The following is a 27,315-nucleotide window of genomic DNA, read 5'->3' as shown; positions in this document are numbered from 1 at the left end:
ATAAAACAGATCCAGGAAAACAATATGTTGACCAAGGAATGCTGGGCCTTTTGGAAAAAAGAAGCAACAGAGAACATGAGAAAATATATATGAACAAAATGTAGGGATTTTTGAAAGGCATAAAAAAGAAACATGGACATGAGAAAGAAAGAGAGATCTGATATGGTGCAATATTTATGCAAAGGAGAAAGCCAAACTAATCAATAAAAAGAAAGCAGCTCCAAAGATATTTGAAGAGAAATACAGGCAAAGACACCCAGATATAGAAAATTTCACAATACAAGAAATAAGATCACAAAAGGGGAATGTAAACAAATATCAGCTGAAGTTATGGAGTGCCTGTAAAGTGAAGGATTTAGTGAAGAAAGCCTACCACAGGTTATGTCACAGCATGATGGAACAATGAGTCCCCAAAGTAAGGAGAAACAGGTGGAGCAAGAGACATCTGAAGAAGAAATATGGACATGGGAAAGAAAAAGAGATTTAATATGGCACGATATTTATGCAAATGAGAAAGCAAAACTAAGCTGTACAAAAAAACAGCACCAAAGATATTTGAAGAGAAATACAGGAAAAGGCATCTGGATATGGAAAATTTCACAATACAGAAAACAAGAAAACAAAGGGGAAAAGCAAAAAAGAAGATTAGTAATGGAGACATTAAAGAACTAGAAAATGAATTTTGGATTACCTGCAGGTGAAGGATTTTGTGTAGAAAATCCAACTCTGGAATGTCACAGCATGATGTTACAATGGGTGAAATGAGGAGCATCTGATTATTTGCCACATGAAGATAGTCTAGAGCCTTCAGTAGGAAACCAATACAAAAGTTCAGTTGGAGTTGCAAAGCAAGGGAAGGAGCAGGATACAGTGACGACTCTGACGCAGTCAATGTTGTGGAGTGATAGGCCAGTGAGTTCTTGTATAGAAGCAATGGATGACGCAGGATGCAGCTGAAGAGAATGTGTCACAGGAAGATGTTCTGGAACTTTCTGTAGGATGTCCGCAGGAAATGGAGAACGAAGAATGTGTCCTTATTTTAGAAGAAAGTGATTTAAAGGAAGAGTTGATTTAGTAGAGATGGAAAGACATATTAAAATCGATGAAAGAAATAGATTAAAGAAAATCAAGAAGATCCGAAATGTTAGAGAATTCCAGTAAGACAAACAAATTAAGTAATTAAGACTATTAACAGAAATTCATGTGATAATAACAGAAGTAAATAGGATATATTACTGTGTAACTAAATTAATAACAGACTAAGTCTTACCACAAAAACACAGACTAATAAGGAAAACGAAGGGAAGAAATCAAATGCTGACATAATAGCATCAAATAGAGAAATCTATAAAGCAATTAAGATAAGAAGTGTCACTGTTAGAAGAGTATAGAAAAGGGAGTAGATCAACAAAAACATTTAGAAAGATAGAGGTGATAAAACAATGTGTAGTGTCTGAACAGACTAGAATCCATCGTAAGCTTTTGCAAATAATAAACTAAAGATACCAGCACAGGCAGGAAAACTTAAGATGTGTAGAAAAAAATAAAGGAATAGTACAAAATAAGCAATTCACTGACAACCCATAAAAGTTTTATAGAGAATTGGGAAACAAAGTAAAGAGAATAGAAACACCTCCAAAAAAGAAGAAATAGACACATTTTGGAGAATTATCTATGAAGACCATGTGGGATATAACAAAGATGCTGATTGGATAGAAGTAAAAGAAACAGTAAGTTCAAATGTAGAGGATATAAAATAGAATGAAGCAATGGCCAGAGAAATTGAAACAAAATTAAGAAAAGCTCATAATTGGAAAACCCTAGGCCCAGATGCAGTACCTAACTTCTGGCAAAAAGTATTAACATCTTTACATGAAGATTTATCCCAGAGTAAGAACTACTTATATGAGCATTCCAAACAGACATCAACCTGGATAACAAAAGGAAAAACAATACTCCTTTTTAGAAGTGAACCTACAAGTTATCCTAAAAACTATAGACCACTGACTTGCCTTCCGACGATGAATAAACTATATACTGGAATGAATGCCAACAGAGTTTATAGTTATTAAGAAGAAAACTCAATCATGGCAAGAGAGCAAAAGGGTAACACAGGAAAATCATATGGAACAAAGGATAATTTGTTGTTAAAGTCATAATGGAGAATTGTAAAAAGGGAAGAATCTAAGTATGGCATGTATGGATTACAAAAACATTTGACAGTATCCCTCATTCATGGATAAAGGAGTACTTACAGATGTGTAATATACACCCTACATTGATCAATTACATTACAGTGACCATGAAACAGTGACAAACCATTTTGCAGAGAAGCCATGATAAAGGACAAATTCTTATCCCAGGGATACAAATTCAGAGGGAGATATTTCAGGGTGACTGTTTGTTGTTGCTGCTCCTTTGTGTTTCCCTTAACACATTAAGCTGTTGACTTAACAGATTAGGTCATGGTTACAATTTGGCAACCAGAAAACAACAAAGTGTAAAGACTTTTCATCTTCTTTTTGTGGATGATTTAAAAATGTGTAGTTCATGAGATGCGGAGCTGAAAACAGAACTACAAGTAGTCATAACATTCTCAGATGATATAAGAATGTCATTTGGTCTTAATAAATGTGCGAAAGCAACATTTAAAGCAGGAAAACTGCAGCACCAAGTAAATACCTGTTCGGGACAGGAATGTGATATAAAGGAACTCGGGCAGGAGGGAGTGTATAAATATTTGGGAACTAATGAAGGATCAACAATAAAACATGAACAAATATGTACAACACTTAGTAAGGAATATTTTAGAAAACTAAAATTAATGCTAAAAACAACCCTGACATCTAGGAACAAAGTCCAAGCAATAAACCAATTTGTTCTTTCTGTTCTAATGTACAGTTTTGAGGTGAATGACTGGACCCAGAAGGTATTGGATCAGTTGGACAGGAAAAGAAGAAAATGCTTCATGCTTATCAAATGATGTATATAAAAAAACAGTATATACCAAGATTATATATTCCTCTTTCTGAAGGAGGTATGGGCCTCCTCAAATTTGATTACATGTACAGATCTACAATTGTAGTACTGTATACGTATCTACTGACTTCACCAGATCCAAACATACTGAAAGTTTTAAAACCTGAGAACAATAAGTCTAAGATGACTTCCCTGCTTAGTTCAGCAGAAGCATATCGGTGTCAAGCAGGAATGGAAATCAAACCAGAAGTAGACAACAATCAGGCAGCAACTGAGTGTGCCAGAAAAAAAATTAAAGAATATAAAGATAAGGATCAGATGAGAAGACAAGAAATGTGGAAAAGGCATAAATGTAGTTGCAGAAAACTCAAGGAACAACCTCGTGTCAATCAGGATCTGACTCGGGAATGGTTAAGGAGAAGTGAATTTAAACCAGAAGATCAAAGGTTAACATTGGTGGCCAAGGATAGTGGACTGTGTGCACGTTGATTTACAAAGACCATTAAACATGTGAGAGAAACAGGCAAATCCAAGTTATTTAAAGCAGAACTGGATAACAGTCTCACATCTTGTTGCTGGGTGTGATGCACAAATGGCAGAGGGCCTGTATACTGAAAGACATAATAATATATCTAGACTTTTGCACTGGGGATTGTGCAAACATTGCAATATTGAAGTAGCTGGGAAGCATTTGAAACATGAGCCACAAATTATTATAGATAATCATGAAGTTTATAGCACATGGGATCGCCAATACCAGCAGTTCAAAAATAGATGTGAGGAAAACAGATTTAGTAGCCCTTGAAAAGAAGACAGAAGTATCAATGATCATTGAAATTGCTACACCCATTGAATATAGTGTCTTACATACAGAGAAACCAAATTCATAAAATACCTGCATTTGCAGGCAGAAATTATTGCAGTGTCAGTTCCCATAACAGTAGGAGCAATGGATTTCATAAAAAGAATTTACTGTTGTATTTAGATATGATACTGATACATGTAACTCCATATGAAATGAAGGAGGAGTCAGTTCTGACCACATTGTGGGTGCTGCAAAGAGCACTTTTGACTAACATTAAAGATTGAAACACTACTAATTTCATGAACTTTAATCATACTTTGACTTAGAAATGGTATTAGAAACCCAAAAGACTTGGAGAAATTAAATCAACAGATACCTGTTCTGATGTTACTTAGGTCTAGGTACTTTAGACTGCATGTTTTAGATTATAAGATACAGTTTTCTTTTTGCATGAATATATTCCTAAATTGTAGACATGTCAGTACTGTATACATTTAGAAAGACTACTTATCAAATTTTGAAAGGATTTATATGCTTTGCCTCCCAAAACGTATGGTACTTTTTCAAAGTCTAGCCAGATATTATGAGTTGTTTGAAGAAAATGGTACAGCTGTAGGTAAACATACTTACCATAACAGTAGATCTTCAAAGTCAGGGCATATAACAGTAAAGCTGCTTACCCTTTTTCCTACTAGGAAGGGTAAATATAGTTTGAGTATCATGTTTTGTTAAACTATTATGCAGATGATTTTCTGCTTATAGCAGTAGTATTTTATTATTCAAAAAAGTAATGTATTGTTACACTGGTAGCGTTGGTGAAGATGAGTTTAAAGAATTGAGGAAAGCTTATATTAATGTTGCCTAAACATGGGTGTCTACTCACCAAACAAAAGTCTATGGATCACTGCTGCAAGACTGATCCAGATCACCATAAATACAAAGGAACTGTTTTAAATTTGCCATTTCACAGGCTTCTCCTCAAAGATGTACTGTTACAGTATGTATACATACCAAAAAAGGTGTTCTAACAACTCAGTAAGACAGTATCTCACACTCTTCACCTCTGAACTTTCTCTTTCAACAGCAGGGCAAGTTCCCGCATGCAGCATTGGCTTCTTCACTTCTCATGGCTTAGATGTTGGAGTTTCATTCCCAGCAGATGATTTTGTTTTACATTAAGGTTATAGGTTCATAGGTGTTTACTAGGCTAACAACCACCAGGGCCTTTTTAGGCCTAGCCTTGCATTTCAAATTTCTGACAAGTTCTGATACCCTTGATAAGTGTAACCTATGTCCATTACAGACATAGGTGCCAAACCAGGGATGAATTTCTGGTTTCCCATCCAGTTGTCCAAGTTGCACTTGAAATGGGTTAGGGAGGAACTCTGCTTCCCATGGATGGGAAGCGTGTTCCATAGATGTGGTAGTTTCTGGGATACATACCTATTTCTCCAGCAGGTCCTGTTTCTATCACAGGCAAGGTTTAAGTCTTTAGAACAGGTAATTCTGGTGCTGTTTGTTTTGTGGATATGCAGGAGGTCCATCGGAGTGGAGTCTGACAGTGCCATGTATGCCAGGCATAAATCTCCCCTTAAAAGCCTGTAAGAGACAGAATATAGGGATAGGGCCCTGAGGTGGTCTGCATGGGACATTTTAGTTACACCCTGTATTCTTTTAGTGAGGAACCTTTGTGGATGTTCCAGTTGTTGAATATGCCTGGTTAGGTACATACCAAAGGGGACATTGTACTCAATAATAGGTCTGATGAATGCTAAATACGGTGGAACAATGACTTCCTTTGACTTAGATGCTATACCTTTGTTTATATGTTGTGCAACATAGAATGATTTCCTCACCACTGTAGACATGTGATGGTCAAAGGCTAGATTACTATCTATGTGTGACCCTAAGTTCCTGACTACTGGGTTAACTCTAATGGGTGTGCTGTCAATATGATAGTTACCAGAGATGGATGACTTCCCAAAGGATACTATTATACATTTCTTGGCATTTAGATTGTCCATGGCTGTAACACCAGTTATTTGTCTTTGCCAGCCGCTCCTGGAGAACATTTGTGTCAGTGTGAGATTCAATGAAAGCTCCCGCTTTGCAGCCATCTGCAAACTTAGTCAGCCAGAGACCATTGGCCTTGACTTCTGAGAAGTAAATGCCAAAAAGGAGCGATCCAAGGACTGATGCCTGAGGGACTCCACTTGTGACTGGCCTCTCTGTAGAGGTGGACTCCCCAATTCTAACTTCTTGGGTCCTGCCTGTGAGCCAGTTGGCTATCCACCGGGTGACATATAGGTTTGTACCTAACCTCTTGAGTTTGTCAACAATGCCCAAGTGTGGGGTATTGTGTAAAATTCCTTGGCCAAGTCAAGGTAGACAGTGTGAAAGAGTTTGCCCTCATCCATTGCTTTGGTGATGACCTCAGAGAAGACCACCAGGTTGAATAGGCATGATCTGCCCTTGATGAAACCAAACTAGGTTGGGTCTAGTGTCTGGAGGTTTAATATATTTCTATTAATCATCTCCATAATAATTCTTTCCATGACTTTACATATAGGACTAGTGAGACTTATGGGTCTGTAGTTTTCAGGGTCTATAGCTGGCCCACTTTTGCGCAGACAGATGACTGTTGCCTTTCTCCATTCATGAGCCATGAAGCCTGTTTTGGAGGCTACAGATAAATAGTAATTCCAGAGGCCCTGATAGGCCATGTTTTGTGCTATTTAGAAGGGATCCTGGGATATTGTCTGGGCTCATTGATGCAGTGTTCTTGGTCTTAGAGAGAGCATTAAGGACCTCATCCTTAGTGATAATAGTGGGAGTTATATTTGATGATATTTCCTGAGGGAAGGTTGAGGGGGAGAGAGGGGTAAAGTTGGAGCTGAAATTATCAGCCAGGAGGTTTGCTGTATTTTCTGGCTCAATATAGGTGGCTCCATTTGCAATGAGCTCTGCACACAATTGTGGATTGCCTTTAAGGTTGCAGACGTAGCTAAAGAATGCTTTGTGGATGCCCTTGGCCTGGAAGACCCAACTTACCTCAAATGTGGCTTTGGTAGATTTTATTTGTCCTCTGAGTAGTTTGTTTAGTTTGATGAAAGTGCTTTTATCCTGCTGGGTGCTGCACCTCCTATTTTTTCCCACAATTTTCTTCCTCCTGTTATACAGCCTATTGATTTTGTGATTTCACCATGCTGGCATGTTTTTCGAGTTAGTTCTGTACTTCTTCCTGCTGGGTACAGCTGCCTGTATGCAGCTATAAAAGTGCTTGTTCAGGGTTTCTGTGAACAGTTCTGCATAGGCAGCAGTGTTCTCAGAGTTTATGTGGGCTTGAAATGTTCCCAGGTTGTCACTTAATAGCAGGAGGTTAGCCTTAGAATAGTTCCTGAATATTCCAGGTTTAGCTAGGGGTCCAGGTTTTATTTTTACTTCAAAGGAGACCATTTTGTGATCTGACCATACCAGGGAAGGCATTACAGTAGGGGTGTGCAGCAGTCTCCCATATTAGTGAGGACCAGATCCAGTATGGCTCCACCCCTGGTTGGTGTATTGACTATCTGGTCCAGGGAGTTTGTGTTTAAAAAATCCAGGAATCACTGTGCATGTATGTTTGGTGTCATATAGGATTCCCAGTTAATAGTGGGGTAATTAAAGTCTCCCATGAATATGGTATTGGGTTGGATGGTTAGTGTTTCTAATAAGTTTAAATACATGGTATAAGATTCCTGGTTCATAGAGGGGGACTTATAGCTTGCAAGGAAGTAGTATTGGATTTAACCTGTGGTGATTTGAACAGGGAGCAGCTCAAGTACATTATCCAAATTGACCAGCCTTGAAGTATATTCATTTTTGATATAAATAGACACATCCACCTTTAGTCCCTGCCTGTGAAGTGGCTGGCCTAAATGTCTGGAAGGCATTATAATCTTGCACTATTGGTGTGGTCTGCTGCGGCTGTAAACCATGTCTTAGTGACCACAGAGATGTCAGCATTATCTAGGGTAAAGAGAGCTTCTAGAGAGTGAACAGTGAACGTTTTTGTTTAGACTCCTGTTATTGAGCAGTAATACCTTTAGATTTTCTTGGTTTTGATTTGCTATGTTGGAAGTAGTTTCAGTTTGGCATTTCTTAACAAAGGCACTATGGGAAAAAATAACGATTTAGCTAATATTCAAAAGCCTAGAGGGGAGAGGTGCAGACCACCCCTGGCAAAGCAGCATGGTCTGTTGACCATCTCCTTCCATGTTGACAAATATTGCACCCCCTTAGAATGACACCAGAACTAAGCCAGTTATTGAAGTCAGTCGTCTTTGTTCATAAAAAGGTTCCTGAAATGGTAAGGAAAACAAACTATTTACTAAAAATTCCTTTCTGAAAAATTGGAAGAGGCTCTGTGATGCTCTTGTGCCACATCAGGTTTAAGATCCACATGTCTCTAGAACATTTTGCTACATTATCTCTAAAAATGTGTCATTCCTTGCTTACAAAATATTGTTCAGCGTTGCTGGCATGTTTCCTGTGGGATCTGTGCTAGACTACTAGACCTGCTCTCAAATTGTTTTCAAGGGAGTTTAATATTTCACTACTCCAAAGTGAGTCCTTCTAACTTTGCACTGTAAGTTTTTTAAAACATATTTAATAGTTATCACTTAAGAAATCGGTAAACATGCATTAACAGAAAAAACACAACATAGAAACATTTTTTTTCCATTTACATACATTATACATTACATATTTCTTTTTCTTTTTTTGTAACTATCATCAGTCCAGCATTACAAAAATTAGTGAATTCCTGCCTTACCTTAAACCTCACTCCTCTTCCTTCTGAACATTTTTCTGCATGTGTTGTTTCCATGAGTTCCATTTATTTTTATGCAATTTGCTCCTTTCCTTTTGTAAAGATCCTTCTTCCAGTTCTTTTATCTCTTTAATAATATGATTTCCATTTTCTAGTAATTGTTTTTTTGGCAGCCAGCAGAATTAAACCTAATAAGCTTTACTATGTCTAGGCAATTCAGATCCCATGTCCTAATTCAAAAGATTCATTTCCTTAGTTACAGCCATATGTTCACACACATTTTTTGTCAGAGTACTCTGTAGTGACTTTTTAAAATCTGCCAGCTCATTATACTCCCAAAACATATGTTCCCAGTTAGCTCTTTCTTTCCCATAACACTTCCAACATTTGCTGTCTACTTGAAAAATTCTTTGAAGCTTGGTTGGGGTGCAAAAATATTTATGCAAACACTTCCAAGCAAACATCCCAAGTCTTCTGAACTTTGTTGCATACTTTGGAGCTGTACATTAGCCTTCCCGTTATTCTTTTGTAAATTACTTTTCCAGTCTCTCTTCACAATTTTTTCTAACCTCCTCTGATTGATTCTTGTAGTTATCATGCTGTTTAAAAATTTTTTAGTGTATTCCACCTAAATTATTGTAGCTAGTAGATATAGCATAGTCCAAATACAGGTTTGCTGTATCTGGGTCTGTTTGTATTGTCTGTTGTATTCTGAGCACATTTTCCAAACCATCTTTGATTAGAAGGGGCCCTTCTGTAACCTTATAAGAAAGGTGTGCTGATTGGAACATGTCTGGTAAAGCATGATTAGTCTGGGGCTGAAGTAAGCACCCTCATTGGTTCTTTTGAGTTTTTTTTTTTTATGTTTTAGCTTCTGGTATTTACGTCGCGCGTTTGAGCGGATTTCTGCTTGTTTGAACTGAGCTGGGCTACCAGCCACAACTCTGAGGTAAGAAACCAGATGACTAGAGGCTTCTAATATTCCCAAAAACCATAAGTTGCCTGTTTTTTTAGTATACTATTTACTGCACTTTTTGTTGTATTCTGCTTATTTAATGATGCATTTTCATACTGAAAACTAAACTGCACTGTTTGTACTGCATTTGCTTGCCTTATTGTGCCTGTTAAATCATATTTTGTTGCTATTTTCATTGTTTGCAAAGCTTTGTTGTTATTTTCATTGATTGCAAAGTAATTGTTGGTACTTTTTGCTGTTTGCAAAGCATCTGTTCTGTTTTCCCTCCAAGCAGTGTTTAAAATAACTGATTTGTTTACTGTTTAAAACAGTCTTTAGTGTCTCCCTATTGTTTAAAACATTTTTAGTGTCTCACTGCTGTTTTTCTGTGTAAAACATTTTTCAATGTTTCCCGCCTAAATTAGTGTAACTAGTAGCAATAACATAGTCCAGATACAGGTTTGCTGCATCTGGGTCTGTTTGTAGTAGCTTTTGTATTCTCAATACATTTTCCAAGCTATCTTTGATTGGAAGGGGGCCCTTCTGCACACTTGTGAGAGAAGTGTGCTGATTGGAACATGTCTGGTAAAGCGTGGTTGGTCTGGGGCTGAAGTAAGCACCCCTCATTGGTTCTTTTGATTTTTTTTAAAGTTTTTTTTTTTTTTTTTTTATAAGTTTTAGCTTGTGCCTTGTGGTATTTAAGCCATTTGTTTGAACGGGTTTATGCTCGTTTGTGAGTTGAACAGCACCATGCATTGCATTGCAATTGCGCACCATAGCCAGCTAGATAACTTCAACAATTTTTCCCTTAGATACAGCTGTAGCACATTAGTGTAGTCCTCATCTTTAGCACATTTCTGGTCTTATAAGTATTGCTAGTGAGCTGTGACCTATTAAACCACCAACCAAAAACTCCATCAGAAATACCCATCTACAGAGCACCTCTTAGATCATTCCTGCAGCACCCAAATTGTGACAACAGTTCTTCAAACCTAACATTATGGACAGTTGGACTACACTCTCTCTCCTGCCAGCCTTGTTGACTTGGGTTTCCTGAAGCAGTGTACCAGCTGTCTCTTGTACACTGACAACCCTCTACTAATAACTCACTCTAGTACAGAGTTGGAGAGATCTACATACACAAAGAATCTTGAATCCCTGCTCTCTAGCTCTTGAAACAGTAGCACCGAAGAGGTTGTCACCTAACCTACCACTGCTCATATACATAGTACGCATCCAACATATAAATCAACATATGCGGAGGTTCTCTCAAAAAACTTACCGAAACATCAGAGACCTCCAAAACACAGGAGTGCTACAACTAACACAGTTCCCACAGCACCCAAGACACATAGCAACACCAGTGCCTCACATACCAAGCCCTTAAGGAGTAACACTCATAAGCCAAATTTTCTTGTCATTAGAGACTCCACAGTGAGACAGATGGATGTTCCAGTCACCAGATTAGATAAGGAGAAAGTCATGGTCAGCTGCTTTTCTGGTGCCAGGATTCGTCAGATCACTCATGCACTCGGGTCTCTCGGCAACAAGTACCATTATGACTCTGTTATAGATCATGTTGGATTGAACGACCTGAGATGTACTTTAGTGGACTATATGAAAAGAGACATGATTGAGCTCTCTGAACATGTGTCTCCAGGCAGGTTTGTCCCTAGCTTTGAGCAGCATATTACCCGCACCTTGAATGATGCCACAGTATAACGAAAAAAAATATTGATTTCAATAAGTATAAACAAAAAAATGATTGATTTCGATACTTGACTTAGTTTTTGGTGTCATTCAAAGGTGATCCAGTTTCTGTCAGCCTGGGATGACATGGCTGACAAACCTCACTGCTTTGCCAGAAACAGTTTGCACCTGACACCACTAGGTTTTTGCTGCTGACAAAGGCTCTTGCCTCCCCCATAGTGACTTTTTTAGGCAAGGTCTCAAAAACAAAATTGCTGACGTGAAAATTGCCAATCATAACAAAATAAGGGTTATGCTGCTAAACACTAGGAGCTTAAACCAAAAACTGCACACCCTGGAAGCACTCCTGTCATTGGAGGATGTAGATGTCTGTGCAGTCACAGAAACCTGGGTCAGAGCCTTAGAGAGTTCCAGCCTTGCAAGGTTATAATGCCTTCTACACCTTCAGACCACAAAACGAGCATGTGAGAAACAAAAGAGGAAGTGTTTCTATTTATATTACAGGTAAATTCACCTCCTAACTAGTTAGACAGGACAACTCCATGGAGTTACTCCAAGTTCAGATTACTGTGGTTAAGACCACCCCATTGAAGTCATAGCTAGTTATAGATCCCCCTCTATGGATCACGATGTGCATGAGGCCTACTTGACCAAACTGAAGTAAATCCAAATATTGCCAAACACACTGGTCATGGGGGATTTCAATTATCCCACCATCAACTGGGAAACCTACTCTAGCCCTACCTCACTAGCACAAAAGTTTCTTGAATTTGTTAACTCAAATGCCCTGGAACAATTTTTTTAAACCCCAACAAGAGGAACAAACATATTAGATCTGGTCCTGACTAACATGACAAACAGATGCACCACCTCAACTGGCGGACCCTCATTGGTTAAATCTGACCACAAATCAGTCACCTTCGGGCTGGCCCTAACACCAGAACTCACAAAGAGCAAAGTAAGAATAAAAACTTCACCAAGGCAAATTATACCCTCCTAGGAGAAGGTATAAATGCATTCCAAGTCTCACCCGTAGCCGGAAATGGTAACTACACCAAAGCTTGCACTAAAGCCCTGTACAATCAATTGTATAAGTGTATAGACTTGGCTGTTCAGAGAGAATCAAAGCCAGAGCCCTGAATAAAAACAAGCCACCCTGGTAGACATCCAGCATTAACAAACTTTACAACAAATGCAAAAGGTTGTTGTCTAAGAAAACTAAGGCAAGGCCCCCAACAAAGAAAAGCACCCTCCTCAGCCTCAACAGGCAAATAAGACAGCATGTCATATCCTGTAAGGGTAAGTTTCAGAAAAAACTTCGCAATCACAGCCAATGATAACCATAAGGCCTTTTACAGATACGCATGCAGCCTAAAAGGTAGGACCCAAACATGTGCCGAACTAATGACTAGCGATATCACACACACTGATCCCGCAGAGACAGCAAACCTGCTGGCGGACAGATTCGGTAAAAATTTTACTCTTTTATCCCCTCCAAACTTATCAGAAACCTTGCCTCCAATTCTCCCCTACCCTAAATATCTGAAGAAGAGGTCATTAAAGCCATGGGAGGGATTGCGAAAGCGCTCACCACTATTCTATTATTTTAATAAAGTGTTTTAACTTTGAATTTTGCCTACGGAACTTTACTTTTGCTGTGGATTAGTGTAAGGAATATATTGCTCAGTCATTGTCTTCTAAACAAACTAAAATATGAACTAGCATCACCATTAAGTACCCTATTCAATCAAAGCCTAACCACAGGATTTGTTCCTATGGAATGGAGAACAGCAACAGTTATTCCCGCCCACAAAGGTGGCTCAGCAACTGACTCAGTGAATTATAGACCCATAAGTCTGACCAGACTCATCTGTAAGGCCATGGAACATATCATCCTGGACCTCATAAATAAAGACATAGGCGACTTCTAGACTGTGGGTGCAACCCAATTCAGCTTCATCAAGGGCAGATTTCGCTTGTACACAGTTGTATTGTCATTCCCTCCAGTACAGCTCTTTTGAGTGTGTACCTTTAACTCCCAGTGGGCGTGGTTGAGACTTTAAAAAATAAAGTTATCACCTTACAGTTCTAACAAATACTCATAGACATATGTCAAATATCAATACAGCTGTGTTTGCCATCATGTATGCTTCAATATAAAATATTCAGATTCCTTGTTTGTAGCATGGTTTTGGAAGTATTAATGCAAATATGAACAAGCAATATTTGATGCCTAGAGGAGCAGTAGGAGGTAACTGCAGATGCACCTGGAGGCATCACTTGGGTGTAATGAGTTAAATCTGGTGGATTTCTTTGAAAATGTGACCAGGACCACTGATGAGGGCAAATGTGTGCACACAGCATACCTTGACGTGGTCAAGGCCTTTGACACAATCCCACACTCAGGCATTACTGATAAACTTAGCAAACTGAATGTAAACCCATTTGTTGTAAGATGGGTTGCTAACTGGCTCACAAACTGGTCACACACTATCAAAGTGGGTGACTCTACATCAACCAGCAGACCTGTCACCAGCGGAATGCCACAAGGGTCATTGCTGGGCCCCCTACTGTTTGGTATATACTTCTCAGAAGTTCAGGCCAAAACTAAGGGGCTGTGGCTGACCAAATTTGTGAATAACTACAAACTGAGTGCAATTACTGAATCCCCTAATGATGTCAATATACTTCAGGATGGTCTTATACAGACTAGTGACTGGTGTCTTAGTCATGGTCTCAAACTAAATGCAAAGAAATGCATCATCATTCTCTTCAGTAAAGCAATGTCCCTTCAGACTATCAAATTAACAATACCCTTTGTACCTACAAAGTGGTAAGGGATCTGAGATCAGAAGTAGACCACAATCTTAACTTTAACCACCATGTGTCTGCTGTAGAAGGAAGGCTTTCTAAGTAGCACACTTGATTAGCAAAGGCATTGCATCTAGAGCAAAGGAGATTATAACTCCTCTATACTCGTCACTAATTGAGCCCATAATTGAGTATAACACCCTTTTGGCATGAACCATACACCTGCAGCAATTGGAGAGACCTCAGAGGTTTCTAACAAAAAAGATTGATCAAAGGACTCCAACACGTGCCTTACACAGACCGACTAAAGTCCCTGTCACTATATTCAGTATCATATAGACTTCTTAGGCAAGACTTATGCCTGGCTTACAGAGCAATCTCCGACCCAAACCTAATGAATTTGCTGCACATCAGTAAATCAAATGAGACTAGAGCTATCCATTCCAATGACCTAAATATGGCCTGCGACTTGAATAGGACATGCTAAAGGGACAGATTTGTCTCCCAATGACTGCAGCATCTTGGGAATAGGCTGCCGATTCATGTAAAGCAGAGCACCTCTATGACGCTGTTCAGAAGGAACTTGGATGAGTGTATGGGGCACAGTAAATTCTTACCAAGGATAATGCCCACAACCCTCCTGGACATGGGCAGTCATTTCTAAATACAATCCTGGGTATTGACTAAAGTAGCTATGGTAGTACATTGTGATGAAACGACCAGGCTTGAAATGACCTCTGGGTCAATAGCCTAGTAACCTCCTGTGATCCTGTGATATTGTATATGCCCTATTAATTTATCATTTTTTAACAGCAGCTTCTCTTCTTGATTCAATTAGACCTGCTCTGCAGGTATTTCACTTAAAGTTCCCTTTTCCCTTTCTCTTTGCCTATACCATGATATCAATCCCTGGTAGGAAAGGCAATCTTTAGCCTGCAGTCCAAATATCTTGGGATTATCTCACTATTACCTTTCTTTCTCTAGTTATTTACTCCCCATACATTGGTTACTTTTCCACTTTCTCCACTAAATTCCCGTACCCCCTTGCCTGTTTTCTGTACCCCTACTCACAATCTTCCCTAATGGTAAAATCACCTTTCTCCATACTTATGTTAGCCTAGTTCTTAGAATACTTTTGCACTGTAAGTTTTGACAAGGTATTTATTTATATCTGTGCATATGATGATTTTGAAATTTCTGACATAGAAAGCTATCTTTTCTGGGGCTGATACTTAGCAGAAATGGTCTCCGAACTCTGTGCCCTTATGTGCTTGAGTTACATGATTTTCATAAGGAAAGATTGCTTTTGTCAGTTTTTCTTTCATGCCCAAGGTTATGTCAGACATTTATTGAAATCAAAAGATCTGAATCTTGTGTTTCTGTCCTTATTCAGAAGATTACAGGAACTAATCTTACATAAGTTGGTCCCCAGAAGGCAAACATGCTTGTATGCAGTTCTGTGGCTAAACAAATTGGAAATCTGGTCAATGTTTCATATTCTATGTGGTTAACATGTTGGGTGTCCTTATAAGGGAAGCAAACTATTTTCAGTTTGATACCTGCTTGCAGTGGATTCTCTGAGTCCAGATATAAGTTTCATAATGAAGTAATTGTATATTTTTTATTATTTTACATATTTGTTGAATGGCTAAGCCTAATGATCAAATCATTCCCTTTCATGGGTGACCAACAAACACTATCTGGTTAAGTGACTTGCTCGGAGTCACACAGTAGGCAAATGAAGGTGGAAGGAATCAGACTGTGTATCTTGAGCACCAGAAACAGCTCATTGATTGCTTAGAGCTTTAGTCCTCTGCACTAACAGCTGCAGAAACTTTGTTCTGTCTTGTGTTTTTCAGAGGAGGAAGCTCATTTGTAAAGCTGCTGTTTGGTCCATATTCCACATATTGCTCAAGCAGTGCAAGTTAAATGGGTCTAAAGAGAAGTGTAGCTGGTTTTACTGTTACAGTTGTCCAAGATATGCTAGGCTGAACCTCCACCCAGCTTTTGGTTGTATAGTATGCTATTCAATCCCTCCATCATTGTGTAGAAAAGGAAAGTGATATAATGTACTACATGTCAGGTTCTATAACAGTAAATAGCGTGCCTCAGTCTTCTCACTGGTATCTCATTATTCTTCCCCTTATACCTTCCTTTTCTTACAGGTGGTTTTGTTCTTATTTATTGGTCCTGGTGCTCTGTTGTAAGAGTCTGCTAAATGGTGATATTCATTCTTGTTAAGGATGAGTTCCACAGCCAATAAAATATAGTGGACTAGGCTTTATGATGACTAAGATATATGCCTGGTAACTACACTATTATAACCTTGTCTTACATGTGCTCCTTTACCAAGACAGAATACTAGATAAACCATTTTCCTGGGAGAGGTCATGTCTGCAGGATAAGTATGAGTGTTGTCATTTTCACATGACATATTTGGTCCCCATGAAGTATTTGCCAAACTTGAAAGGTTAATGGCACTAGTATCAAACATTACAATGGTATGGCAATTTTCTCCAGACATAGGCAAGTTCCTTTTGAGCCACCATATATGTAGAGTAGAAGACTCTTATGGATTGTCATGATATTTCTGTGTGACTTAGTTTTGTGGAGCACTTGTGGTTTCAGCTTCTGATGAGTCGAGCTTTAGTTGTGACATAGTCTGCATACATTATATATGCACCAGTTACAGTGCAGAGACTCTGTATCATTAATCATCATTGCTTTGGGGCAACTTTTACCAGTCTTGGGTACTTACTGAGAGAGCTGTATGATTCATTAATCACTGTGAAAATAGGGACATTTAGTAATCCACTCTTACGGTATACCTCTCAACCTCTTAGATCAAGATATCTGGACAAAGCCATAAATAATGGGGGGGGGGCAAAGGCCCAAAAATATGGACACTTTTTACATATCGCTCTTAGAAAGTTGATAAAATGACAAGTTTTCATTAGCATTAATTTTTCTGAAGGGTATGAAGTCTGAAACTCAAATGTCTGTCATGATTTTCTGACTAAAACCCTCAGTGATTTGCCAGTAAACCACAATTTTATAAGAAACAGACTAAAAATGTGACACAAAAATCTGGACTTTCTGCGAAAATCTGTACAGTTCAGAGGTGTGATATAGTGACTATCACTGTTAATAGGGGTAAATTATACAGAACTTATTTTCAATGTACATGATCAATGGTCATTTGTGTTATTTTGAAGGATATGTGCTTAAAGCCAAAAATGTGACTGTTTGCTCTGTTGTTGGAAGTGAGGGTGTAGTTCAGCTACTACCGAAGCAGTTTTGTTAAGGCTGTACTAATAAAATGATCAGGAAATAAAAGAATGGAGTACAACAGCAGCCAGAAAATACAGGTCCAAAACTGGCTATCAGAAAGGAAATCTTGGACAGGAACAGAGTGACACGGCTACCATTGCAAGATGAAATACCAGATGACCTATAAACTGATGAAGATTAATTAGAGATTTACAGAACTTAATTAGTATTGGATATTATCCAGTTCTACAACATGAGAGAATTTCTTGACGTTATCCCTGCATATCTTGAAGCATGTTTTCATTTGAAGAAATCTCTTTCCTAAAAGAGAAACCAAGCTACTGGTTGATTATCTTGCCTTACATCTAGTTATTAAGTTATTAGCTAGTCAGATTGACCATTTCTGTACTGCTGAATACCTGTCTGGTTTATAGGAGAAACAAGTAACTGATGAAAGCCGATGATACTTACAGGAAAAAAATTAAATAATCCCCAGGGAACTTTAGAAAATCACCCCGCCCCCCCCCAAAAAAAAAAACTTTCTCAAAGTGTAATTTTCTTAGCACTTTCATCCCTCAAAGAGATTTCATCATTTTGATGAAGTGACAAAATCACTAGCTCTGTAAATACTCTGAATTTGTTGTTGAAATTGTTTTGGTTTATTAGTCATTTTTATTTTATTTTGTAATTTTTTTCCAATAGCTTTTTTTGGCATTGGACAATTTTTGCTTAAAGTACATGATGACTTTGTTGTTGTTTTACACAAAATGCCTTTTTGTGATTATATAAACAGTACTGTTGCAAATAAAGTCATCACAGATGATCAGGTAGAAAAGAGAAACTCCTTTCCAGACTTCTTTTGTATTGTACAACTGATATTAGAGTGACAAAATAGTTTAGCATATAACAGTGCCTTAAAATTGCATATTTTGGCAGAGAGCATTTAAATGTGTGACTATTACCTGATCTGAGCAGTTCTACAGCTGAACAGTTTTGAAAATATATTTTAAGAGGTTAACATGTACTAAATACTAATTGTACTTCTACTCCACAGGCACTATCAATGTATTTGGGTGGAGCTCCTGCAGGTCCAGCTGGCACGGGTAAAACGGAAACAACTAAAGACCTGGCAAAGGCCTTGGGTTTACTGTGTGTAGTGACAAACTGTGGTGAAGGAATGGACTACAAAGTAAACAGTTTTATATGTCTCTTTGCATAACAAGTAAATGTCAGTATGATTGTTTTGACTGTGATAAGTATATAAGTACTGATAAGTTCTAAGCAGAAATATAGAGGCTAAACCTAATACCTGAACTCCAGTTGTGTAGCTTAAATTAAAAAAAAAAATCATTATGCATAAATAACTAGTCTATAGTTTAAAAGCACTTGGCTCTGCACTTTCACCTTCTTAGGCTAGAGTACCCTGGCCCTTACACACCTACATTACACCTATATACCTCAGCAAATTTTCAATGCAGTTTTCCTGCTGTCTTCTATTCTCTGACTGCCACTTTTACTCTCTCTATTTACCCCGATATATTTTTCTCTCCAGCAAAATTCCAGCTCATGCTCGCTACATTCTACATCTACTAAAACTACTCTACACCTTGCTTTTTCTATGTATCACCTAGCAAATAAACACACTACTCATCTTTCCTCACTTTCTCTGTTTTCTACTCTTATCACCACCTCTTGATTTATACTCATGTTTACCATATCTCCACTCTTTTATTTCTTCTACCTGTAAAAGTAAAACTGTAACTTGACATTTTAAACTTCACTGTATATGCCAGTTTGTCTTGTATTATTATGTAATGACTTTAAATTTTTCTGATTGCAGATTTTCTCTAGAATAGCTGTCTTTCAGTAATTTTATGTAAAACTGCCTATTTTGTAACAGGAGCTTTTCTGCTCAGGCCTCTGCTGAATAGGGGCTATCACAGCCCACTTGGACTACTCCAGTCAAAAACAAAAAAACAAAAGATAAATAAGTAATGTTATCAGATAAGATGAGATTAATTCTGCTAGAGGCCTGGTTACCTCCGCTGCTTTTTTTAAAACTGCAAGTGTTGATGATATTATTGCAGTTGCAACCTGATCATCCTTATACAGTAAACTCTCAGCTAACCAGCACCCATGGGGATTAGTAGATGTTGGATAAGTATAGTTTCTGGTTACTTGAGAGATGCTATTAAAAATAAACCTGACAAATATTGTACCCTATACCATACCATAAACACTGTATTGATTTGATTTTAATATTGAAATACAGTAATTAAAAGCCTGGCTGTAATAATATTTTAACCTTATATTTCCCCTAGAAAAAGTGGCATGTAGAATGGCTTTCAGTGGCATAATGAGTGGATTGGAACTTAATGAACTGAATTGAGAGAGAGTGAATGCATGTATGAAAGCGGAAGTGACTGTGTGTGAGAGATCGAAAAGATGTATGAAAGCTGAAGAGTGTGTGTGAGAGAGACTGAAGAGAGAAAGAGTGAGTGAAGGCATGTATGACAGCAGAAGCAGAAGTGATTGTGTGTGAGAGATCAGAGAAATGTATGAAAGCTGAATAGATTGTGTGTGAGAGATTGGAGAGAGAAAGAGTGAGTGAATGCATGCATGAAAGCTGAAGAGACTGTGTGTGTGAAAGATTGGAGTGAGAATGTGCAATCTGATGCAAGCTGAGTATGGAACGAGTGTTGACATTTTAGCAATTTGACTTGTTTGGTTTGACTTGTTCTCAGGCTGGAGAGAGGGAATTTATTTGTATCTTCCTTTTTAAAACTCTAAAACTCTAAAAACATAAGGTATGTTCCCGGTGGGGGGGGGGGGGGGCACAGAAAGTGCAACACATGAAACACTGAATTGTTCATACTGTACTGTATTTCTTTGATATTTTTCTGGCTACTTGAGAGTGCCGGTTACTTGAGTTCTGGTTAACTGAGAGTTTACTGTATAGCTTTGTGAGACATTGCAAATTAGATCTGGTTCATAGGTTGTGTTTTAGATTTAGAAAACCTAGTATCTGGTGTTGCCAATTTTCATTCTGTCCTCAGTTGATGGGTTTGGATCTAGTCGTCGGATCCGACTGGCCCATTGTTAAAGCTCATGGCAACCAAAAACTCTCAAGCTTCTCCCTTACCCATAACACACCAACCCTAAATTACTTCCAGATCTCATTTGCTGCTTTGCACGAAAGATATGGTTGACCTCTCTCTCGAGCATTAGGTAAGTAATTATTATTATCACTATTATTTCCTCTAATATTTCCAAATATTTATAATTCTATGTAATTTTTCCCTTTCCCTTTTACTAAGAGTAAATCTTCTGTTAACCATAGTTGGTATTTTTCCCCTTCTTTATCTGTCATACAGTTTTTGTACTTCTTCTCTTACTATTGTTAGTAAGTTTTTCCTTTCTGTACTTTAGTGTAGTCTTTTTATTGCTATTGTTGGTAGTTTCTTTCTTTCTTTCACTCTATATAAAAAAAAACTGTTCTTACTTAACAGTGTATCTTTACATTTTAGTAGTATGATATCAGAAAAAGGCCCCAATGTTTTTAAAAAGTACACTGTGTGGGTACAAGCTTCCGATGTTCAATGCCCACACTTTGTGTGCTTACTGCCTTGGGCCTTTGCATTTACAGGAGGATTGCTCAAAATGTCATGGCTTTAATCCAAGGGCCTTAGTTGAGATGGAAGAACAAACTCGTATTGAAAGGTCTGTTTCCTTCTGCTTTTGAAGAGGCAGTATCTAAGGCTTAGTCTCCCAAAAGTAAAGATTTGAAGCCTTCTTCTCTGAGACCATGCACATCATCCACCCAGTTCTTGGAGTAGTCCAGAAAAAGATCCAAGCCAGATCTGACCTCACCCTCAGATCTGAATAAAAAGAAAAAAATTGATGGACCCGACTTCCTTGGATCTGACAAAAAAGTTACCAGATCTGACCACATCCAGCCCTATTTCTCTACCCTGGACAAGATATTTACCATCCATTGATCCGGTGCCTTCAAGAGGGCCTTTGCCATTTTTGAGGAGTCACTGATCCAAGTCTCCTTCTTAACTTTCGACTCGTTTTTCCAGATGTTTGACAGAGGAAGGCATGGAGAGAGTGGTGTGGAAGATTCTCTCTGCACAATGTCAGACAGGTGTCTTATCAGTTCCTACCCTTTCGAGCCAAGAAGTCCATCGTTCGATTACACCACCACTTCCAGTTCCTCCTCTGATTCCTTTGACTGCCTCAGAGTCTCTGGATCCGAACCATCCAGCTCTGTCTGTTTCAGATCCAAAGACAGGAATATCTTCGGATCTGAAATTTACTCTGAGTGCTCTGATTCAGTCAGATCATGAGGACTCTCAGAGCTGTAGCTTCTCTGTGAGGTGTTGGAGTCGACTCCGAAATTGTTGGAGCCATCTCTGCACTTGGAGCTTTGGCACTGGATAGTTCAGCTCTAGCCTCCTTCTCAAGGAGATTGCTCTTAGGGTGGGGGAGGACTCCAGTTCAGAAGACTGTATTTTCGGATCCAAGGTCTTCTCTCTCTCCAGTGAGATCAGCATTCAAGGTTGTGAAGAGGGTGTTTTCTGCCCTGACAGAGCAGATGGATCCAACCCCCTTGGATCTTCAGCCTTCTACCTTGATGTCTCTGCATTTGGAGCCTTATCACGCTTTACCATAGGGACAACCAGTCTGAGACCCCCAGGCTTTCCAGCAGGATATTTCTATTTCTTCCAATACCTCTCCAGAGCATCCCACTGAGGAGGTCCCTAGGAAGAAGAAGTGTAAGAGGAAGCACTTGGACTCTCCAGAAGGGTCATTCATGGAGGTTATGGACTTCTATGAAGGATACATCCTTAAAATCTTAAAGCTGAGAAGTGGTTGGATTCCCAGCAACCTTTAGTCCAAGGAGGCTGTATTCCTGGAGGCTTTCAGTACTGGCCCATCTACCTCCTGGATTACTCTGCCCACTGAGTTTACTGAATTGGTCTTACGGTGAGAGTGGAAGGAACCCAACACAGTTGAACCCATACCAAGGAGACCAGAAAAGATTTATGGCATCACTTTCAGATAAGCAGTTTTGGGAAAAGGAGTGCCTGCTGATGCCATGTTCATGGTAGAGGCCACCAAAAAGGAACTTGCCAAAGAGAGTTCCACTGTTCATCCCCCTAACAGGGAGTCTAGGGTGATGGACAGGTTTGGGAAACATGTCTATGCCTCAGACACCTTCACCTTAAGGTCGATAAATTATTTGGCACATTTTACAAGGCTATAGAAGGATTTGATTAAGGAACACTCAGATACCCTCTCAAGATCCATTTCTGCAGAGATTCAATCATCCTTGACTTCTCAGTTGGCTACCGTCAATCTATTTTGAATTCATCCATGAGGCTCATTTTGTATGTAGCTGAAGGAACCTCAAGAGCAGTGGGTTCAGGCATTTCCATCAGGAGACATGCCTGGATGCGCTTATGTGATTTTTGTAGAGCCCTTCAAGTCTTCGTTCATCAGTGCTCCTTTTGATGGTGCATTTTTGTTTGGCCCCAAAATGAAGGACACATTATCCAGCTGTGAGAAGGATGGAAAGCTGCTGTCTGCTGTGGGCGTATGTTTTTTGACCCCTCTCTGATCGTTCTCTAGGAATCAACAAGGTGGTCAAAAGGTGTGGTTCAAGAAATCACAGGGTCCTTTCCAGGATACACATGGAGAAACTTCCCCCAGAGGCAGAGGGGGGGACTCCAATGGTTGACGCCTCCTGGGGCAAAGGTGGCTGTGACACCCGTGCACTGGCCTAATAAGCAAGGAGCCTCAATCCTCACCACTGGCACCAGTGAGGGGCATCCACATTGGGAGGATAACAAGTACACACACAGTAAAGTACAATTTCCCGTAAGAGCACACAGAGGTCACAGTCAGTCTGAGGCTGGTGTCTCCCTTTCTCTCCAGATCCCCAATAAGACTCCTCACTGGCACAGCTATAGGGTTCAAATCTCAAATGAGTAGTCAAGCCAAAACCTCCAGTACCCTCTCTGTCCAAGCAGCGCTTCGTGTCCCTGCCCAAGTAGCTGACGCACACACACTTTGAGATTTGGTTTATATACAAAGACACAGACACTCCCAGGGAAGGCTGGCACAGGTTCACTAGCTATGCCCCCTTCTGCCCAGGCTATAAGGTAGTAATTCACTCCCACCAACTACTCTAATCAGCTACTATAAAGGCCCTTACTAAAGGGTGTCCAATTCCATTGTGTAATATTACTGTTATCCAAATAGTAAGTGTAACCCAGGGTTAAGGCTATTGAAGTGGCTTATACAGTATCACCAAATACTTGCAAGTACTCTGAGAGCTTAAATTATCTCTACACAAAACAGCCACAGTTAAAAGGTTTAAAAATATTAATAATAAATAATAAAAGCACAAGACAGTACTTATTAATTCAACAAAATGACATTAGAGAGTTCAGAAATCACAAGAAATACTTTAAAGCAACATTGTAGGACAGTCTGACATAAAAATTGAAAACAGATAGACTAATCTAGCTATATTTCTATCTATCGCTAAGAGAAATCACTGTTATAAATACTACTTACAGATCAAAGGCAAAGTGCTGGTGAGTTGTTGTCAGCTTCAGAAGCAAATACAAAATGCAATCCTTACTTTCTGAGATAGCCCTTAAATTGATAATACACATTACTGCTGAGTCATTTTCAGGTTACATCATTCTTGTTACTTCTCCTTAAGTTTCCCAGGCTCATAAAACTTAAAATTTAACATTTCTCTTTTGATCTGCACCTGCCAGGAAGCCACAGCAATAAACGATACTTTACATGTGAAGCCTAGTAATTATCTATGTCTTAAAATAATAGAAAATATTTCTAGCTGCAGAAATCCTGTCTCCGAGCTTAAGATCAAATACAGTCATAAAATCCTTTGCTTATAAGCTTTCTTCCAGCAGGGCGCACTGTGGTTACATTTCTGAAGCTCAGAACATACACAGTTTTCTTACATTTGTCAAACAAGCCTGTGGATCATATTAATATTTACAAGGACATAGAATTATTTACAAAATTCTAGCTAGCTAGGCTGGCAGCCTTCACAGTGGCCTGCAAAAGCAGGGCTCCAGAGATCCTGTCTTTGACAGACCCTACCAGTGTTCCTGAAAGAAGGCCTGATTGCCCACCTCTGGAGGCAATTGAGAGCCAATTATCCCTGCACTAAAGAGCCTGGCTAGACATAACAAAAGATATTTGGGTGGAGAGGATTATTTCCAGAGGATATATAATACCCTTTTCCCTTCCACCTCTAATCTCAAAAAAATCCCTGATGTTCCAGCCAGTCAAAGGGAAGAAGCAGTGTTTCAAATACAAAAGCTGCTAGAAAAAGAGTCATCAAAGTGGTCCTGCCAGACCAGATAGAATCCGGAATATACTCAATATTCTTTTTAGTGCCAAAGCAAAATGGGACTGGAGACCAGTCTTGGAGCTCAGCAACTTGAACAACTCAATTCGCTGAACCAAGTTTTATATGGTCACTGTTCAGTCCTTTCTCCATTTTCTGGGCAAGGATGACTAAATGTGCTCTATAGACCTTCAGGATGCATACTATCACATAGATGATCTAGAAAGTTTGTACGCTTCTGGCTGGGAGTTAGTCATTACCAGTTGAGAGTTCTGCCCTTTGGTCTCATGACAGCCCCTAGTGTGTTCACCAGATGTATGGCAGTAGTAGCAGCTCACTTGAGACTGCAAGTATTCCAGGTGTTTCCATACCTAGACAACTGGCTCATTACCACCCCGACCAGTCATCAGTAAGTTAATGCAAGAGATGAGGTCTACAGATGTGTTCTTATCTAGGGGTAACTATAATCTATGGCAAGTCTCAACTGGAACCAACTCAAAATTTGGAATTCATAGGAGCAGTTTTCAACACAAAGTCAGTGATAGCCTCACTGCCCCCAAAGGTTCAAACTATAAGATCACAGGTCAGAAAAATAATCTGCTGTACCAAGATTTCATCTTGCTTCGTCTTTCAAGCTCTAGGATCAGTGTCAGCAGCAATAACACTAGTACCTTTATCCAGATTTTTACATGAGGATTCTTCAGTGGATGCTAGCAACACAGTGGGCGATTTTTTACCAACCCATGTCAACTCTGATATGAATCACTCAGATATGCAAGAGAGATCATAGGTGTTGTATTCAGTCAGATCAGGTTTTACAAGGCCATCCATTCATTCCTCCTCAGCCCAAAGCCATAGTGACCATAGACACTTCCCAGTTGGGTGGGGCATTTCCTGGGGAAAACAATCCAAGGCATTTGGTCCCCCGAAGAGGCCAACTTGCATATCGGTGTCCTAGAGATGAGAACTGTGCTTTTAGCATTGCAGGCCTTCCAAGATGCTCTCCCTTTGAGGATGATTGTAATTCAGAAGGATGATATGTCACTAGTTTGGTACATCAACAAAGAAGGAGGGGCCAGATTATATCCCTTGTGTCGAGAAGTGCTCATAGTGTAACTATGAGCAGTCTCATCCAACCACTTTCTCATAGCAATACACATTCCAGGAAGTCCCAGTGTGATAACAGACAAACTGTGTAGGTGCAATCTTCTACCTCACGAGTGTTCTGTTAACAAGAATGTAATGGAAATGATTTTTTGTTGATGGGATCAACCTTGCTGCCATCTTTTTTCTTCTCCCCTAAATAACAAATGCAGCAGATACTTTGCCCTAATCCCCCCACAGGGGGAATCTTTGAGGGATGCCCTAATTTACACTTGGCCCCCTGGTCTACTTTACATCTACCCAACAATCCCATTAATTCTGAAATTCCTCCTGCAGAAAGCTGCCATGTTGAAGAGCAAAGTCATCCTCATTACACCTTACTAGCCTCAACAGATTTGGTTTCCCTTCCTTTGGCCTCACTTCTCCAACCTTCTCCAACCTTGGACTCTGGATCTGACTCCAGACCTGTTGTCACACCCAACAGGCATGATCCATCCTGACATATCAAATCCCATGCTGCCGGCCTGGTTTCTCCAATTCCTTTAATAGCCAGACAACCCATACTCTCTTCCCCTGTCCAACATTTTCCATAAACCTTCAACATGTAAACTGTATTCCAGTAATGGAAAATATTTGTTTACTGAGCACATGAAAATCATGTTGAACCTTTTTCAGCTCCAATACTTAACATACTTGAGTTTTTGGCCGTACTTTTTAAGGAAGGAGCTAGTCCTTCAACCATCAAAGTTCAGTTAACAGGGATATCAGACCTTCACATTGGATTTTGAGGGTTCCTGAGAAGCTTCTCGTAAGTTGTTCAGAGCTTTCATGAGAGGCACTCTACTTTTAAGACCTCCTTTTAAGGACCCTACTCCTTCATGGGATCTCAGTATGGTATTGCAAGCACTTATACATTCCCCCTTTGAACCAGCAGCTAGATGTGACATTAAATGTCTTACTTGGAAAACATTTTTTCTAGTAGCCATTATATCTGCTAGATGAATTTCAGAAATTCAGGCATTGCCTTCTAAACCTCCCTACTTGATTTTTCACAAGGATAGAGTGACGTTACGAATGATTGTCTCCTTCATTCCCAAGGTCGTGTCAGACTCAAATATTAGTCAAGCCATTAATTTGCCAGTATTCTGCCCCAGTTTTTCTAGTAAAGTTGAATACATCTTACATTTATTGGGTGTTCACAGCAAATTAAGTTTTTATTTGCTTAGAACAAAATACATAAAAAAGAAACCTTTGCAGACTTGAAATTGGGCAAACCAGTTGCCAAAGTAACTTTAGCCATAACTGATTGTAGATTGTATCTCATTTATTTATAAAAAACTGGGTGTTACCTAACCCCACAACTGGTATGAGCTCATTCAACTAGATCTATGGCAATGCCAGTTTTCTTTTCCAGAATGTCCATGAATGACATATGTGCAGCAGCAACTTGGGCTTTTTCCCATACTTTTGTTACTCAT

The 27,315-nt window shown here is 39.2% G+C and overlaps 1 protein-coding gene across 1 annotated transcript in view; it reads left to right on the top strand.

The window, feature by feature from the left end:
* DNAH10 (dynein axonemal heavy chain 10) overlaps window positions 1–27,315 on the top strand; it is a 5,879,077-nt gene that overhangs the window by 2,992,079 nt on the left and 2,859,683 nt on the right. Inside the window, exon 34 of the mRNA XM_044069759.1 lies at window positions 18,395–18,529. Within this exon, the coding sequence (XP_043925694.1) occupies window positions 18,395–18,529 (135 nt within the window). The remainder of the gene's footprint in view (window positions 1–18,394; window positions 18,530–27,315) is intronic.

Source organism: Protopterus annectens, chromosome 4.part0 (assembly GCF_019279795.1).
Source record: "Protopterus annectens isolate FY-2018-M chromosome 4.part0, PAN1.0, whole genome shotgun sequence".
NCBI classification, from domain to species: domain Eukaryota; kingdom Metazoa; phylum Chordata; order Ceratodontiformes; family Protopteridae; genus Protopterus; species Protopterus annectens.
Note: the sequence above shows the minus strand (reverse complement) of the source record. Positions and strands in the feature narration are given on the sequence as shown.